Genomic DNA, 19,673 nt, shown 5'->3' with positions numbered 1-19,673 from the left:
ATCTTCTCACTGAGTCAAAATACTAATGTGCAACAAGCTTTAATGGTCACTTAATTAATACTTCTGGGTCAAATCAACACTATAGCACGACATGCACATGTTATAGCATTGGGATGAACACCACAATATATGTAATGGCATCATAGTGAATAGAACAGGGCAAATAATTCACCCTTCTTCTGTCTCAGTTGGTTCAATGGTTATCCATCAACATCATCTCTCGTTGTTGTGATTTCAGAAATAAGCAGTTTATTAAAAATTATTGATTTGAACTTCAATGTAATCCACCAAGTTTCAATTATTTGCATACACAGTATCATGGAAAACCTCACATTTGGCAGTGTGATTAAAGTAGTGCAGAAGTATGAATTCTCACAACAGCATGGGTCAGTTGTGCAGGCAATGGCATGCCCATGACTTAGTTTCTGTGGAGACATGGTGGGAGTAAAACTATACGCAGCCTTGTGTCACCTTCATGTCACAGGAACCTTATGTACTGCACTCTATATTTGATCATTTCAGTTCATTTTTTCATTTAGAGATCAAAGGTCAAATCAGTGCAATCAAAGCAACAAAGCCTCCAATATATTATCAGTTAATGTGGTGGCATGACATTACCATATTAATTAGTTTTCTATTGTGCCAGCAGTAGTGGGGGAGCAGTGCCCTGCTTCATAGCTTCCAGCATTTACACAAATGTATTCATACATATCTATATACTATCCAAACACGCACATATTGCGGACCATCTGTATGTACCTATTCAAAGAAGGATATAACTGGGATGTTGTGGTAAACACAGCTCAGCACTACCATCTCTGGTGGCCATCATGAGATGTGTTTGATCATGTTAGATGGTGCAGATGCACAGATTATCTCGGTCGATCTCTAAAACACTTTCTTCCATTATATCCCACAAGACAAGGAGAGATATTATATTGCCCACTATAGTGCATATACAGTGGAGATTCCCTACATAGCATCACTCATGAGCACAGAAAGTGGTTGCTAGAATTACAGGAGAGGTATGGAAAAACTGTATTTCTGTTTAACCACTAAAGGCCTGTGAGAGAGCTCATTTAGCTTTTTTTTTAACCCGGTTTAGCAATGCAATGATGATGACCATGTTGACTGTGAAACACACCAGCGAGCGCAATTTCAAGACGAGAAGACGAGAGGCTGTAAGAAAGCACTCTTTCCCTTGGTGACCACTGCTTTAGTCAAACAGGGCGGATAAAATGCTAGATTCTGATCCCTGACTCATTTTCTGGCTCATGTTGCACAGCTGCACCATATTGCTGTAAGCTTCTATGATATCCATGGGTATTTCACCAAAAAATAATATGATCTTATGATCTTTTATTTCTTAATATTTGGCTTAGTCCTATTGTATTTTTCACTGCTTACCTTTTATATTAATCCAATAACCAGTAGAGCAGCAACAATATTTGTGAAAACATTTGCCTCGATATTCAAGAATATAAAAAGAGAGAGCACTGCAATTAATGTGGAGGAAGTAAGCAACCCTAAATGCAAAATAATGAACTAAGGTCATGAGCAAATGTTTCTGCATCTGGATTCACAGGTGTACATACTGCAGATAAGATTGAGACTGGGGAGCCCAAAAAAAGCACATTTACATAGGTCAGACTGAAACATGGAGGAATGTGTTCTAGTGAAGAAATGCATGGAGACAGGAGTAATTAATTATAGATGTGGAAGTGTAGTCTGAGGGAATGCTGTTACAGTAACTAGAGGCGAGGCAAGTGTGAGAGATGAGGGAGCGGGGAAGGGGATGGGGGTAGGGTGGAGGCTGTGGGGTCCTTCCTATACCATCTACAACTTCAATTTACATTACATGGCATGTGAATGGGGGTTAATTAAACATGACAACGGTAGGGTGTTTATTGTTAACTTCGCTTCATGGTGGTTGACTGACTCCTAACTCAAAGGCCAAAGAATGCATAAAAAAATATGTTTATAGAGCCAAGTGTAAATTCAAACAATACATAGAAAAAAGGTTATAACAGTTAAAAAAAAAAAAAAAACGGGGTAATATGTTCCCTGTAGGTTGTACATGGTTCAAATTTTGGTGAAAAGAAAAAAAAACACACATTTGGCATATTTAAAGCCTGGTTGGATCATTTTAAAGAGACAACAGGGAAACAGCCCTGAAGTTCTGCCTGTGCTAGCTGTAGTCACACAAACTGCTTCTAAAAGTCTGCTAAATTTTGTGTTGCCACAGGCGTGCTCGCGTTTCGGTGTGCATCTATTTCCAACCTTCACATTGACGCTAATTGGACCTGACACTAATGATGCCAAAAAAGCAAAGCAAAGCGGTACTAGGTTTACGAGCTGCATGATTTTAATTTTGGAGACTGCTGACTTCAGTTACCTTGGACCTCCTGATCTTGCACTGCTTTTGAGATTTATGTCAGGTGTCAATGGAAATTAACTTGGCTCATAATTGGTCTTAATGCTGTACCAGTCGCTGATATATGAATAAAATAAAAGCTACTTTTACCAACACACTCAAGCACTGTGAGGATTCAACCACTCCATACCAATGTAGTCTGTCATTTTAAGCCACCTTTGGACCATAGATATTACCATAATTAAAATAAATGCAATACAACTTCAATTTCTATATGCAGGGTACCATACTATTTATATGAAAGTGAGCCTTGATTTACTGCATTCTGCTGTTGGGCAGGAAGAATTATAATAGGTAATGTACGTCTGTGCTGGGCTCTTAGCCTCAGGGGACACTGTGTAAATGTTCCTCATCTCCCTGCTGATTGTAGTCCTGACTGATTGCTGATGACTTTTTTAGGGCACAGACATGTTAAGTTGTTTATTTATTCAAAAAAAAAAATCCCCGATGCAAATAGCCCTCTCTGCTGAAGATGTTTCCCCTCCTCCCGACTGCGTGCCGTTAGATCTGGCTCAGTTTCTGTTTCTGTCTCTTGAACAGTGATGATGTGTTGTTGGTCATCAGCAGAGTTTGTGATATAGGAACAGGGCAGCTGTTTTCTTTTTTGTTTGTGTGTGTGTGTTTGCGTATGTGTCAGTGTACATTTTATGCATGTGACAGATATGGGACATCCTTGACTGCTGTTGAGAAAGTGACATACCCCTACAGGCAATTTGGTTCAAAAAGAATCTTCAGCAAACTCCAAAACACAATTTAGCAGACCACTGTCATAGGGAATCACTAAGCTGTAATAAATGTGCTGACACTAGATCACTGACTGTAAAAACCTATACAACACTATTATGCTTATTCTTACACCCCATTTTATGGCATTTAGGCTCATGCAATCATAAAAAAGGAGACGCCAGGGACTTTCATGGTCACAGAGAATGTCTTCTCTTACAGCCAGTCTTCTATAAAAGAAGACTGGCTTCTATAAAAGAAGACTGGCTGTAAGAGAAGACATTCTGTTTAAGTCTGAATGTGTATATGTTGCAAGCTTTATCAACATGCAGCACCTCACTTCTTCACTGCATCTGTGATCCCTAATGGAAATACAGCCATCTGTTACACCCAAAAAAACTCACAAGGTGTTAGCATCTTCATCTTTCCTCCTACTCATATACAATATTCTCCCCCCCATGTGGCGTTGCTCTGCTATCATCAACTGTTTTCTTTTGGGTGGGTTTATACAGCATGGACTTATATACTGTATCATCTCAATATATGTGCACAGGCAAAGTATGTCACACTCAAACAAATGAGTAAACAAGCACATCACTACATGATAAACAGAATGCTGCATTAGTTAATTTGGTTGTGATTTCACCACCCATCACCATCTGTCTGTCACACCTTGTTTATTTACCACTTTGTATAATGAAGTGAACCAATGTCTTTTTTGATTAATTAATGCTCCGAACTAACTCAATTAGTGCCAAAATCATTAGGTCAAAAATTATTAGAAAATCACTCTAGAATTTTGAGCAAAATAAACTATATTTCTTTGTTAGCATACCGATTAGGTACATGCAAAGACTAAAGTGAAGGAAGTGCCACTAGATGTGAACATGACTAATGCTCTTAGGAGAGAAAAATTCTTTGTCTACATGTCAGGAACTGGACAAAGTAGTTTAAGCAAAAAACTCCAAAATAGGGTTCATTCTCTGGACACCATTAAGTTATTGGTGCCAAATTTAATGGCAGTCTGTCATAAAATCTAAAATCATCAGAGCAGTAGAAGTAAGGTTAGAAGATCACCCAAAGTCTGAGGGAATCTCCCAGTGCGACCATGAAAGTCTCTGCACAATTTTATCTCAATCAATAAATTGTCTGTCAAGATATTTAATCTGGAGTAAAGTCTGGATGGCAAACGGCCCCAACATGCTGGGATTAATATCGCAGCACTGTGGCATTTAGCATGTTAGCTACTGTTCCTTTGCATGCCACGCATAGCTGCAGAATTAGTCACTGGTTTGAGAAGAAGACGACTTATGTTACTGCGATGCCATTTTGTTTTTTCCTTGCTAAAGCTGAGCTGAGTTGCATGCTTGAAGATAGACCTTGCAGTAAATGTGTGCAAGCTTAATGGCTAAATGAGACACTAATTGTACCAGACAATGCATTTTTCATATAAATACTGTCTTTGCAGGGCAGAGGCATTGCCCGATTTCAGGCTGCTTTAAGTCCATGTATTTGTCGCCAAATGGAGATCCTTTTAGACTTCTGTGTCACTGCAAGCTGAGCAACACGAGTCAAGATCTCAAGTGGGATCTTCGTAGATTTAATGTGGTGAAAAGATGAAATGAAACCCCATTGCAGAGTACTGTTGTAAAAAAAAAAAAAAAAACTCTCAGGAAATCAGGATGGTACAATGGCATATCTAAAAACATACCACACAACCCCCCTCCCCCTCCTCTCCTGTTAATCATATAATGAGTCCCCGTATAGTTATTTGTATTCAGATACTTCCACCTTGTCACATATTTTTACCACCCATTGTGCCATGAAATGAAGCCCATTTACAAATCATTCTCCTTCTGATTTGATAAATGTAACTGGCAAATGAGTGAGGCCCCTGAATGCCTTGTTTGAATAATTGAGCAGTGCTCAATCAGACAACACTTGGCTGTGGTGGCGGGTCCCGCCATCGGAAATAATTACCACCTGACAACACACTGCACATGGATGCTGCCTCCACGGGAGCTCCACATTTAAGACCAACAGATTAGAACAACACCAACTCAACCCCATGTGCACCACCTACAGAAACCTGCAGTGACAAGACCACAAGGAGGGGGTGCCATCCACAGTATTGTCAGCAGGATGGCTGCTACAGCAGTGGGGTGATGCAGTTTGGGCTAAATAAATCACACCCACACTGTACCAATGCTGTTCATGTGTTTACCTCCTCCTCCTTAGCTTTCAAATTTGCAGGAGTCTATTACAGAGTGATTGTGTGTAATAGATTATTCACTTCCCATTTATTTTGATATGATTTAACACCATCTATCATAAACCTAAAATAAACAGATACATAAAAAATCCTAATCTTTAGAGGGTGGTGTAAATTGACATAATAAATAAAGAATATAACAGAAAGGATGAATTTGAAAATTTTTAAATGAATTAAGCGTAACTGAAAATGGCTGAGATCTAATTAGCAAGTGCACCAGACAACATATTTGTTTCGTTTGTCAGCACAGTGCTTTTTTTTTTTTTTTTTTTTAAATGAGTGTCACTTTTAAATACTCTACTATTCTCTTTACCTACCAGCACCATTCATTAACACACAATACCTTTTCCTGCTTTACTTCTCCGTAATTGGGTTCTCCCTTTATGTCTTCAATTATCAAGTCCTTCAGTCTTTCCCATGTGTGCCTGGGTTTCGCTGTCTCTTGAGACACGCTTTATCTGCCAAATAAGCATCTTCAATGTGTCAACACAGGAACAGGAATGCGGTTGTGTGACTGCATGAGTGCAACATTTTTCTTCATGGAATGGGTCACTGAGCGTATAGTACAACGTGACAGCCAGCCTGGCATATGTCTGTGCCAAAGTACTGTCTGCAACTGAGACTCATTTACTCTAGCTACTGGATGTGATTGACAGCTGGGCCAAAGGGCCGCTGGCTCCTTCCTGATTTTCTCTTTCAGTAGAGGTGTCCTCTGGGACTTGGAATCCATGCTACAGTGTATCAGCAGAATAGCTTATGGCAGTAATGAGGATGAAAAACAAATGGAACACCAAGCCAGCTTATTTGAGTTTATGCTGATTTGAGTTTTACAAACTATCACTTAGTCTGTGATATAATTAAGGTCTCTATTTTTTTAATGAATTAATTTATTACACACAAAATCAGAAATGACACACAGCAGCTAATTAGCACATCATTGTAGAACGAAAAAATGGAAAAACTCTTAATTTCAATTATTTCACTTTTTATTTTATTAACAATTATAATTGTTGTCGCAGAGTGTTTTTTAATGAGCTTTCGGCAAGACTTTTAACAAAAACAACATGTCATAAGCTATTAATGCAAAGAGGTAGCTTCTCATCGCGGGATCTAAATCATGATCTCTATTTTTAACTATTATTCCGGTGATGACTATACAGTACAGTCATTCCTGAAACTACTTAAAGCGAAGAGCTTTTGTTGTGACAGAATTAGGAAGTTTTGAAGCTCTAACCTTTTAACTTGGCAGCCGTTAGCTCGTACATCTATTCAAAATGCATGGCTATTACTGTACAGGCATTGCTGCTTGACAGTTCTTGATGTTTTCGGTCCTTTGAACACATAATATCAAGCACAGATATCCCTGCCGTGGGTAAATTAAAATGTGACAAGAGTAGAAGAAGTAGAAGTAGAAGGATGGGGGGGTGCATAAATTAAATTCTACTAAAGTAGATGTAAGATTTGAAAACATAAACTGTGGCATATTTCACCTACGTATAATGTATGCAGCTGTCATACTTTAGGTTACTTTTTTATCTACTTTTAGGTCCAGTATTAAACCGAGGACATGTTGTGGTACATTTTTCATATCAGACACGATTACCTCATAACAGTAACACAGTGAAATTTGCTGCTGTAAGTGATGTATTTGAAAATGTCTTTACCCTTGGTCCTAAATGAAACCTTGCACCTGTTACCATGTTATTTCATAAAGCTTGATAAAGGCATGTTTGATCTAGCCAATATCCCTGGTCACTTGCACTTTCTGTTCCAATTTCCACATAAAGTGGTACTACCCCTATTCAAGAAACCAAGGTCTGCTTCAAAATACAAGCCCATCTTCAAACTCTGTATGCCATCCAAGGTTTTCAGAATAAATATGTGTCTCAGCTGCTCTGGTGTATATTCGGATGGATATGTGATTCAGAAATTCATGCGATGTAAGTGTTTTCACTCATGAGATGCTGATTGTCAGAGATCACATGCAAAGAAGAGGGAAACAATAAACAAATAAATAAATCAATGCACAAAGCTGAAAGGAACAGTACATTCTGTACTCCTTTTCATCAGGATAATAAATGCATTCTTTAAATTTAACCAGCTCAGGAAATTAACTTCAGACATATTGGACTTAATTATAATCCCCACAGGATAATCCATAAAGTGTCAACTGTAGGTTTTACTGTACAACACATTCTCACATCCAACTTCACACAACATTGGGTTTGTCTTTTTAGTGTAAGTGTATCTCTTGAGACAGGTAGTCATTCAGTGACCACCGCAAAGCCCATATTAGGAGTAAGGACACCTTGCTATGGTGCACACATGCACAGTTTTAACCATCTTGTTAGTTTTGAGCAAAATATCATGGCCTGAGTTAGATATAACCTTCAAAAACTGAAGAAATGAGACACTCGAGGTGACACTTAAAAGTACTTCAATCATAATTTTTTTTTTACTAAATCTATTAAAAAAAGAAAAAAAAAGAAAAGAAAAAAATAAATAAAAAACTAAAGTCTACAGAAAGTTGAGCTCCACTTCAAGGACACACTGGTAATATGGGGTATTCTGTGTGTTGGTCAGATGTGTGTCAGATAGAATTAGTGTGCTTTGGACTTACAGATGCAATGAGTAGCCTATTTGTTCTACTCACTACTTTCACATTATGGGATGTAGCCTGAAGGAAGCTGCAAGTAGTGCTTTATAGATTTACTGTTGTTTAAATGTTTAATGCACGGTCTTTCACTTATTGTCTAGACCTCCTGAGCTGTTTTACTTCCAGAGTTCTACTTTGCTCTTATGACTTCTTCGAGGTGTCTTTTCTATGCACATTGTACTTCCAGGATTCACTAGCTGTTACATTTATCTGCTGTGATCAAAGAGCCCATGCCTAAGCCCTCAGGGGAAGGACTCTGTTATTGAAGGCAGATAGATCGCTGAGACTTCTGTGACGCAGTTTGCTTGATAGAATTATCTCTGGACTCTTAAATTAGAAAAAAATAAAAGGTGGTGGAGTTTGGTTAGTCCAGCTCAGTCTTTAGGTTTTGTTCTGTTTCACTTAATGAAACTGTTAAACCTGAATGAAAAGTCAAACTAATTACCTGAAGATACCATTTACAGTTACGATAACAACCTCTTTTTTTTCTCTTAGTGTTACGCGATGACTTCAGGCAGAATCCACAGGATGTGGTGGTGGCGGTCGGGGAGACTGCCAGTTTTGAGTGTCAGCCACCACGTGGTCATCCTGAACCCACCACTTTCTGGAGGAAAGATAAGACTCGTCTTGACCTCAAGGATGACAGGATTACAGTGAGTTAATCCCAAGGGGGTTCTTCTTCTACCTTTTATATTACCCTTTGTTTGAATCACACACTCGACTACACATATTTGCCTGCAACTGTCACAATATAAAGGAGTTTATATTGATTTGGTTCTTCTCCAGGTCCGTGGAGGAAAGCTGACTATCTCAAACACCAAGAAGACCGATGCAGGGATTTATGTCTGTGTGGCCACCAACATGGTTGGGGAGAGAGAGAGTGAAAAAGCTCAGCTCTCAGTGTTTGGTAAGAAGTTTGCCACACTCTCTTGTCTACAGTATTTAACCACTCTGTCAAAAATGTATTTAGCATCTATGTTATGTGTACCACACACATCCAGAGCGGCCTGTGTTTGTCCAACGGCCTGTAAACCAGGTGGTCTTGGTTGACGAGAGTGTAGAGTTCAGATGTCAGGTCCATGGTGACCCACCGCCTACACTGCGCTGGAAAAAGGAGGACATGGACATTCCCCGTGGCAGGTGAGAAGTGCAAGTGTGTGTATGTGTGTGTGTATTAATGCAGTCAAACAATAATGGGTGAGTGCTTAAGCAAAGCTAATGAGCCCCATTTGAATAAGAAGATTTCAAATGCAGTATGGCTCATGGAAGACTTCAATCAATGTGGAAAAAAATCATTTAGTAGCTGCAGAGATTCTCATGTTTTGATGCTTGAATTACTTTGCTACAAAGAGATGAAAGTGTGTCCTTGCTTGTTCGTGAAAGATTCCAATTGTCAATGTACTTCTTGTGAAGCACACAATGCACTTAATGGTGCAGGGATGACGCATATACAGACATTAAACGCATTAACCAGACTAAGTCAAGTAATTGCTTGATGTTTATAATGTACACTCAGCTGGAAAGGTGTTGATTCACGTCTGAAGCCAGTTTATAGCGCACTTGCATTAGATTGCATCATATCGGTTAATGCTGCAGTGGTTCGATTCTCTGTATGTCCAGCACATTTAGCAGATTTGACAATAAAGCTGACTTTGACTTTTTTTGAGCCACATGGCATATTCTAATTACACGTATCCCAATACAGGACTTATTTTTTAGGACATTATCATATCTATATATATCATATCTTGTAGGGTAATATTAATTTATTATTAGTCTGACCATCCTTAAACACTTTAATTTCACATGGAGATTTTAAATGACGTCTGGAGACTACATGACTACATACTAACAGTCTTCAGTATGTAATCCCAGGCAAACCCCTAACCCAATTAAATTGAGCAATGATTCAGATGTGTAATAATTTGTACTCATAAAACACGGGTAGGCACCCTTATGAATGTGTTGACTAGGCAAAATTACACACATCGTGAAAAAAATACCTCAACACAGTACACATTTTATGTTATTTTAATACTGTGTGCAGTCTGTTCGACTAGATTATTTGTGACTGAACTGCTTTTGATTGATACAAATTTGGCTGCGATACTGGGAAAAATAATTATAAAAACAAAAACTAATTATGCTCTTGGAAATGTTTTCAATTAGTTTTAGGATTGCTATCAACTAAATCAAATATATCAATTAATTAAATCATCAAGAGTAAATATGGAATCTGTCATAGTGAAAACCAAGTGAGTCATCTCTACTTGATTAGATGAGATTAGTCAGGTATGAAAATGAATGCTAAAATACTGGAAAGACACATTTTCCTTTGTGAATTTAACACTTGTTACAAGACTTGCTGCAAGTTAGTCTTATTAAAAAGGCAAAATTGGTCTTTCTAAAGAAGAGTCAGTGTGGGAGAATATACTGACGTGCCCTATAATAACTGGCTGTCTCCGATGTCTGGCAGTCTGTCTGCATACCTGCCTATGTTGTGCCCTCTACCTCAGTACCCCTTGACTTCAGAAACATGTCCTACTTTCAGACCTGCCTCGCCTCACTTCCCTCCTTCCACTTCTTTCATTCTTTTCCTAAACCCGTCAGCCTCCTGGGAAGTTGGTATCTGGGTCAGAGATGTGCTGTGAATGGAGTCCTCACCAGACTCCGGACAGACCCCACAACAACCACCCCCTTCCCCACTGAATATTCTGCCCACACCCATTGGAACATCTATTTCAAATGTGACTTTTTCTCACCCCTTGTGCCATTTCTCTGCCTGACTTATCTGCCATCTCTGAATCAGTATGGCTGGCTAGACAATTTCACAAGATCTCTCACGCCAAAAGGGACCCCAGAGAGGGAGAGCCCGACTCCTTGCTCCTCCACTCATTCTGTCTGTAGCCCCTCTGAGGCTCTTATCTAAACTGTGGTAGCTGAGATGTTTCTCTCACTCTAACTGCACCACTGCTGCCTTAACACTATGCTGCACTGGTGGATACACACTGATGCATGGAACATCTCTATGAATTAGTCATTTCTTACTGCTTGGCTCATTCATCAAATTCACTTTGTCAGACTGTGCCACTCCCTTACTCTCAGACTGTTTGTCTATCCCTTCCTCTCTCTCTTTCCCTGCCTTGTCTGCCCAACGCACTCTCTCCCTCTCTCTCTCTCAAACACACACACATATAGCATAGTATACAGCACAGCCCACACCACAGTGGGTGGCTCATCTTTATAAATATTGAAATAGTGGAACAGTCAGGGTTCCAGCTGAAAGCACCTTTCATTTTTCTGTGCCTTCATCTCAGTATAATTGCTCCCTTTTTTTCTGCTACTGTAGAAATTGCTTTAGAAAGTCTGTCTTTATTGTATCAAAAAATGACACAGTCTTTAAAAAAGCTTCCATCAAAAACATCACATGTAAGTTTACACATCTTTGATTTAATTCCCTTGTTTGTTGTTTGTATTTGCTTTGGTGAAATGATGAGCATTTAAATTTGCATATGACTTGTTATTGAACGTTAATTTTTATTAAATCAACTTAAGATGTTGGCTCTCTTTTGACAGGTACGACATCAGATATGAAAAAGAGGACTTCCTGTTGAGGATAAAGAAAGCCTCAGTCAGTGATCAGGGAACATTCACCTGCCAAGCAGAGAACCGTGTGGGTAAAGCCGAGGCCTCTGCCTACCTGACTATCAGAGGTGGGTAACTGCTTGTGTGGACTCACTTGTGGCAAAGCTCATAACCCATCCCTGCTTTTTTTTTGTATCTCCCAAAGCAAGCCACAGGACAATCAGTCCTTTATTGCCCACTTTATGAGTGTTATTGCCCCCCTGCTGAAAGGCTGGGGCTGGTCTTAGCTTTTCCTTTCATATAGCAGGCTGATGTAGTTGATTGCTGCAGATCTCCAGCTAGGCTCCAGATATGAACAATCTAACCAGCTTTAAGTGAACTTTTATGACCTGTCCTGGGGGGCTTGTTCTCCATTCAGCCAACTCACTCCATATTTACACCATATCACCAGGAGCACGCCATTTCACAGTAAAAACGTGTTATTGCAAGTCAGATTCCTTTCTTCTCTTTATATTGTCACTGCAAATGGAAAAACATCTAGTATAAGAGTATTGACATTTGGTTGGATGTTTTGATACTTCATCATTTATATCCCAGATCATAACATAACAATGCATTCCATATTTTATATATTGTTTCCCTATTCTTTAGGATACTTGTTACTTGTGCAATCTTAAAATTGCTGTTACTCATACTATGCTATTATTATTATTCATTATAGTAGTAGTAGTAGTAGTAGTAGTAATAGCATTATTAGCTTTAGCATTCGTTTGAGAAATGTGATTTAAAAACCTTAATTTGTAGGTCTCTTTAAGATGTTGTGCTTGAGATGTGCTATTGTTCAATCACTCTGATTCTATTTGGGAAAACCAAGTAACAAATTATAATAGTAATCATTTTCTGTATAATCACTTTGATTTAGTCTCCTCTAACCTGTCTGTTTTATGTACATGTGACATGATGTACAAACAGACCATTGTATGAATGTGTTGTGTTTTTTGAGACAAAACTCTTCAATGAGTTCTCGGCATCGGTGTCCTTTCCTCCTAACATTGCCAAGGTGCCATTACCTTGAGGCCCTTTGCCATCACCATGCTTTGGTGAATGAGCTTTTACCCTCCTGGTCCCTGAACTTCATGGATGGAAACCCAGCTCCACCTCATCCATTTCTGATTTCCATTTCTTTCTTTTTTTCTGTCCCTCTGTTCTACTCCTCTGCTTTCCTTCTCTCTGTGTTGTGTGTTTTTTCTCACCCACACCATTGTTGTGTCACCAGCTCGCCCTGTTGGTAAGTAAGAGCTGATCCCATTGTGCATGCCTTTTTATTTTTTTGATCACACACATGCACAGTATGCATGTACTGTTGTGGCATTCCACAAACACAGTCATCAAACTAATATTAGACATGCATATCGGCATTATTACTATTAAAACCCCTGACTTTCCCCTGGCAGAAATTCAGAATGGGGGTGCGGATATGGTTAATGTGCCTTAGTTTGAAAACTTAAATAGAGAAGGACATAAGGGCACTCTAATTAGCCATTATCATTCATTCTGATGTCCTGGCAGCTGGATGAATGGCTTGTGTGACTGGCATAGATGAGAAATATTCCTTCGATTAATAACAGTGCATGAACTCCTTTAGCTTGTAGCTGGACATTCTGTCCGGGCACTTTTTTTTTTTTTACTTTCAGTAGTTCACTCAGAATCCTGTGCAAATGTGTTGCCATTGGGTTATTCTTTATTTTTACCTTCAAACTCAGAGGCACCTCAGTTTGTGGTGAGACCTCGTGACCAGATTGTGGCTCAAGGACGAACAGCTACCTTTCCCTGTGAGACCAGAGGGAAACCTCAGCCTACTGTCTTCTGGCAACGAGAGGGCAGCAAGGTAAGGATGATGATTTTATTTAGATTTCCTGTATCGATACATAGTAAAGTAGAAGTATCTAAAACAATTTTAAAAATGGCAGAAGACTGTAGAATATAGTTGCATTCCACATACATATAATGAAGTGGTCATTTAACATTAATGCACACCAGTCTGACTAGCCAATTCACTTAGCAAGAGACAATGTCATGTGCTGCATTAGAGTCATTAGACATAATGAAAGCAGGCTAATGTCCTTTCCTGCCCATCAGCTTGTCTGCCTGGGGTGCAGAAACGGACAACGCTGATGCCTCAATTTCATGACCATGACTTCAGGTTATCACAGCAGGATTATCACTCTGATGGTAAACTGCTATTCAGACCTAGTGGGAAAGAGACTCTGACCCACTTTTCAAACCAAATTGTACCTAATATGTACAGATATGTATAATGAAGAGAAGTGCAAATACATTTCAGTTTTTCCCGTTCTTCATCTAAATAGAAAATATGCATGTCGATAGGAAAGAAAAAGGTCAAAAGCATTTGTAAAAGGTTCTAGGGTTTGCCTGTTGTTTCCAGATCCTGTCTGATGTTTCTGATTCTAAGCCAAACTTTACCTATATTCTCTGCACATGGATATACTGTATTTGTATCTCTGTTCTCCAGACAATGCTACATATAGTTTAATAATCTCTAAAGAACCAATCTGCATGATGATCTGCTAGATTAGGTACACTATCTCAGCTTGCTGCAGGAACCAGTCCTTATGGATATCATATAGGGTCTTTAAGGACATAGAAGCACAGCAAGAGGTCTATGCTAGGATATAAACAAACCTTTCTTGTAATTCTGCCTTTCAGAGGTGGCTAACCAAGAGCTACATGGCCACCTAAAATTACCATTCACTTGCAAACTTTGCACAAGTCTTTCATTTCTGCACATTCAATAGGTTTTTTCATATTAATTGCCTTTAAAAAGATACACTACTACTGAGATTTTGTGCTACCAAAAAACAAGCATCCCATTCATTTCCTTCATTTTACTCCTTGTAGGATCTTCTGTTCCCCAATCAGCCAACACAGGGGGACAGCCGCGTGTCAGTGTCTGTAAACGGAGAGCTGACCATCTCATCTGTCCAACGCTCTGATGCTGGGTATTACATCTGCCAAGCCCTTACTGTGGCTGGCAGCATCATGGCCAAGGCTCAGCTTGAAGTAGCAGACGGTAAGTACACACCATCCTCACACACAGGGATGGAAAGGATTGATCTATACAGTAAAATATGAAAACTAGATTTTCTAGTCGTATCATTTATGTCTGGCTTGCTTTCTGAAGATACAGTGTTTTAACAGTGTTGTTTAAATCGCAACAACATGCATTTTAATTTAACAGAGTCTACATCAAAATGTATTTGATGTTGATCTATTTTTGCTCTGATGCATACTGGGCTTTACCAGAGTATCAAAGGCCATTTGTCTGCCCACACTTATTCCAGCAAAGATGGTTCTGTACGTTCACCCATTATCTTCCTTTTCATTTTCACCTTGCTGTGGCAAAGGCTGAAAAGACTGAAACTGTGTAAAAAAAAAAAAACTGTCGACTTGATGGAGAGACACTTTACACTTTTCTGACCAAGCTTTAATGTCAGCATTAAGTGCTCGGCCGCTGCCAGCAGGGAGCTGTTTATGCCCCGCTCTCCATTTGTTTCTTGGCTTTTTCTCCACCGCATTATTAAATTAACATCTGTTGAAGTGTTTTCCGAAGAGGAAATGACTCCTGTTCTGTCACTCAGATGAGATGGATCAATATCAGAATGCTAGGTGTTGAGCACAGTAAAAAGAAAAATTGTCTTTGACTGATGGCTGTAAACATAGATGGATAGAGAGATGGCATGGAGCAGAGTGGTGTTTTGGAAGCTAGTTTATCAATGCCATGTCTAGCATTACTTAAAATTGGATTATCTTAAATTCCCATAGGTGTGTTCTCTGGATGAAACCCTATGAAAGTTCACTGGCAAGAAAAATACTTTATGCAGCTAGATGTAAAAGACTGATGCTTGGCATTAATGCCGTTACTCTTGCACAGAATTAGCAAGTGATGTACAGTCATTCTGAACAGTGTAAAAAGAACACTCAAGTTGTAGTGAAACATTTTACGCTGAAAGCAGTTTTGAACTTACTGATAGAAAGTTAAGGAGCAGCAGAAGTTACGTGAAAATTTTCTATGTATGTGTGAAACTGGGTCAGCATTAGAATTGATCATAACTACAGCAAATCCAAACTACACTCTTTTCAAAGCCATATTTCAAGCCTATAGGGACACAGTATTTGCTGCTATATAGACTCGGTGCACTTTAGCCCATCTCTGATTGATTCCTACAGACACTGATGACGCCTGGAATCTAATGATGGCTACTGCTGAAAAGCTGGATCAAAGAGTACAAACCAGGGGGGCTCATTTATAAAAAAAAAAAAAAAAAAAAGTTCTTAGATTTATACTTGAACTTAGTTGTAAGATCATCCCCAATGATGTGCTTGACTTGAAAGATGCTAAAGGATAAAAAAGAATCCCATTTTTATCTTATCCACCTGACCTACAATTCTCAAATCAACTTAAATTGATGGGACCTTCCTTCCAATTTATGCTATATACTGCCAGCAAAAAGTGAGAGACAGAAGTAGCCATAAAACCAAAAGTGAAAAGCAAACAATTGGAAAGATAAAATCACAGAGATGGCAAAGGAGATTGATGCCTAGATATACTGTTTTGTGCACTACCTAGTTGACAACCATGCAGCTTCAGAGCTAGTCACTACCACAGTCCAATTTTTCCACATCTGGTAACACCTCTGGACAGCTTGTACATCAGTTTATTTATTAATTAGTACATTTCATTTATTTATTTTTAATTTTTGGCTTTTTCTAACTTATGCACAAAATATGTGTTTTCTCCACTTCTTACAGTCTTACGACTGTGCTGTTTTGCTGGAGGCAGGACATTCCACTACAACAGAACTTGCAGTTAAAGGTGTTAATTGATCTTCACATTGTTCATTAAACTCATGCAAAGCTCACCACAGGCTTTCATGTGTGCCCTGAACCACTATATCACACATAGCCACAAAGAATATCACTTACAGTCTAGACACTGCATTAAGATAAGATCATCCCCAAATAAAGCTGTTGTAACTATATCTGTAATACTATAGCTCACAAGTCATTTCAAATCTACTTTTGAACAATGTAAAATTGATGAATATGTACAGTCATTGAGAAATTATAAATAAATAAAACTGTTGATTGTTTTTCCAGCATCTATTCAAAGTGACATTATTACCTTTGAACTAAAGCAAGCTGTAGAAGGGGAACACCAATATAATATTTACATCTGCCCCCTAATCACGTGCCATTGCTGTACAATAGACACAATACTTTCCAGAAACTATTATGCTGCACTGACACTTTCACACCGAGTCCCAGTTGGTTCTTGCCAACAACAAAATGTACAATTATTTTTAAATACCGCATAAATGGTAACAATTCTGTCTCTATAACAGCTAGTATATCACATGGGGTTTTGCTTACTGTACACTGTGCTTCACTCCTAGTTGTACCTGATTTTTCTGCTATTCTGCTTTAGTGGTTGTATTACTTATTGTGCTGAAGGAGGTGTGATGAAAGATAAGGCAGGCGGAGCCTGCTGTAAATACTTGTGTGAATGGAGACAGACCCGATAACAGTGGAGTGCAGCAGTGAGGAAATTGGAAGCGAGGGGTAGTTACAAGGCCTAGAGAGATTCAACACTCCAGAAATTACTGTTTTAGAGTGCAGAGGCTGTTTTCTGGATGATATAACATGCTCTAAAAAGCTTTAAAAGAGATGTATTGTTGGTCTGCTTGGCATGCTAATTCAGAGTTTAGTTTTTGTGTGTGTTTGTGGGGAATAGGAGGGAGGAAGTTCAGCCATGAGTCACAGTAAGAAAAGAGAGGACAAGCATGAATGTGTTGAGAGGTGTTATAAAGAAGGTATGGTAATTAGCACCACGGGTGAAGCATCGTTAATCCTCACCTAGTAATTAAAGCTCAAAGGTGTGATGCAGTGCCATGAGCATGCCGCCCTACAGTGGAAAAGGCTCACAAAACAGTCACTTCCCCTCACAACAAATCCATCAGATTGAACCTTAGCATCTTGGGCCTGCAACCACCAATGTAATTATTGCAATCACAAATTAACACCTTCTGATAAGGTCATGTTTTTTTGCGCTCAAAAATTTGGCAACACTAGTTAGAAAAGCAAATCATTGTTTCACACCAAGACCATGACTATAAAATTACAGTCTTAGGCATGAACTCAAACAATAACACCTGTTATCTTGATTATTATTCTCAGCCCTGAAGGACCGCCCACCGCCCATCATCCGGCAGGGCCCATCTAACCAGACGCAGGCGCTGGGAGGTGTGTCCCTGCTTAGATGTCAAGCGTCAGGAGACCCAGAGCCTACAGTCACTTGGCGAAAGAATGGGGCCAACCTGCTTGGAAAAGACCCACGGTTTTCACTACTGGAGCATGGCAGCCTTCAAATCCAGAGTACCAGGGTGGGTTATGGTGGAGTAAATGGAAATACATACACACATAGTTTTGGATCTTATTTGTTGTGCCTATTATTATTATTATTAGCTCCTTATCAAACTGATTGCAGAGCTAAAATAAAATCCAGTTGTGAAAGATATTGCACCAATTAACCAATGCAAATGATATGAAGTGGCAATAAAGCAGATTTATCTTTTAATCTGATGGATTCTGTGTTATACAAGCATTCTGCTGCAGTATGTTTGAGTAAGCATCCAATCCATCTTGTTATACCTGAAGTAGTAATTACAGCAATCAAGTTTCACATGCATCGGTTCTATCAGGACCCATGGATTAATTAATAAAAACAAAAGATTGTTAATTAATCTGACAGACAGTGTTTTACCACCAAATTAAAACAGACTTCTTATCTACGCAGAAACATATCAATGAAATCTCCTCCAGATATATGCCTGCAAACAATCCTACTGAACGCTCACTGAGCACCGTCTACTGAAATAAAATGTAGACACAAATGTAGAGCAACAGCACACATTTTTGTTGTGTGTGTTTGTGCACCACATCCTGAATTGCATGTTAAAAAATGAAGAGAAATTTGCTCATCTGCCAGATGATGTCAGCTGAACATAACTCAAATGGACAAGTGCAGTCAGGTTGCTTTTAAAAGATGAATAGTGAGTATTGATTTTTATAAGTCGTTAAACATGGCTATTTAGTCAGAATCTCTAAGGGTAGCAGTTGGACCCAAGGTTTCAAGGACAGGAACCGGGGAAAAGTGAGGAGTCTACAGGGGGTAATCTAACAGAGCATCTGCAATATACAGTGTCCTCTCACAGTGTCAAAGTGCTCTTTCCTGTGTCACTCTTCTACTTTCTCTTCAGAGATAGTTGTCAGGCTCCTAAGGCTCAGGCAATATAAAATAGGTTGTCATATCTCCTACTTCCTGTGTCAGCACTAGTGATGATAATGTTGATGGCTCTGGGAATGGCGGGTGACAATTATTGGAGGAAATCAATTAAGAAAATTAATGTAAGCTTTTACTGGGATCTTTTTTTTTTTTTCATTGGCCGGTGTTAAACTTTACTCTCATCCACTCTCCAGCTTTTCTCGAGCCAAATGCAGGCCAGAGAAGGTTAATGCATTTTTACTGTACTAGTAGCCCTCCCCCCTCCCCTCCCCTTTCAAAAGCCCAGACTGACGTAAGAGCTTGTAGAATCCATCTGGGATCAGAGTTACAAAAGCTTTTGAATTCAGCTGAACACATCAACAGAGTAAGCTGTATTATCATGATTTGAGTGAACAAAGAAAATCTTTATGGGGCAGTTTAGTAAACACAGTCCACACCACTTTGTACGAACTCTTTGATTTTTAGTGTTGGATGTCTAAAATAATAATCTTCTTCTCTTAGCTGTCTGACTCAGGGCTGTACACCTGTGTTGCAACCAGCTCCAGTGGAGAAACATCATGGAGCGCATACTTGGATGTCCGAGGTCTGTTTGAGTAGAAATGATGCATACATTTTCACGAAATTAACACACTTCCTATGC

At 39.1% G+C, this 19,673-nt stretch overlaps 1 protein-coding gene across 1 annotated transcript in view; it reads left to right on the top strand.

Moving 5' to 3' along the window:
- LOC114445816 (roundabout homolog 2-like) overlaps window positions 1-19,673 on the top strand; it is a 67,555-nt gene that overhangs the window by 28,643 nt on the left and 19,239 nt on the right. The window contains exons 3-11 of the mRNA XM_028421054.1: window positions 8,581-8,738; window positions 8,872-8,992; window positions 9,087-9,225; window positions 11,662-11,798; window positions 12,947-12,958; window positions 13,434-13,558; window positions 14,590-14,761; window positions 17,926-18,131; window positions 19,535-19,616. Of these exons, the coding sequence (XP_028276855.1) occupies window positions 8,581-8,738; window positions 8,872-8,992; window positions 9,087-9,225; window positions 11,662-11,798; window positions 12,947-12,958; window positions 13,434-13,558; window positions 14,590-14,761; window positions 17,926-18,131; window positions 19,535-19,616 (1,152 nt within the window). The remainder of the gene's footprint in view (window positions 1-8,580; window positions 8,739-8,871; window positions 8,993-9,086; window positions 9,226-11,661; window positions 11,799-12,946; window positions 12,959-13,433; window positions 13,559-14,589; window positions 14,762-17,925; window positions 18,132-19,534; window positions 19,617-19,673) is intronic.

The sequence above is a fragment of the Parambassis ranga genome, chromosome 14 (assembly GCF_900634625.1).
Source record: "Parambassis ranga chromosome 14, fParRan2.1, whole genome shotgun sequence".
Classification (NCBI taxonomy): Eukaryota; Metazoa; Chordata; class Actinopteri; family Ambassidae; genus Parambassis; species Parambassis ranga.
Note: the sequence above shows the minus strand (reverse complement) of the source record. Positions and strands in the feature narration are given on the sequence as shown.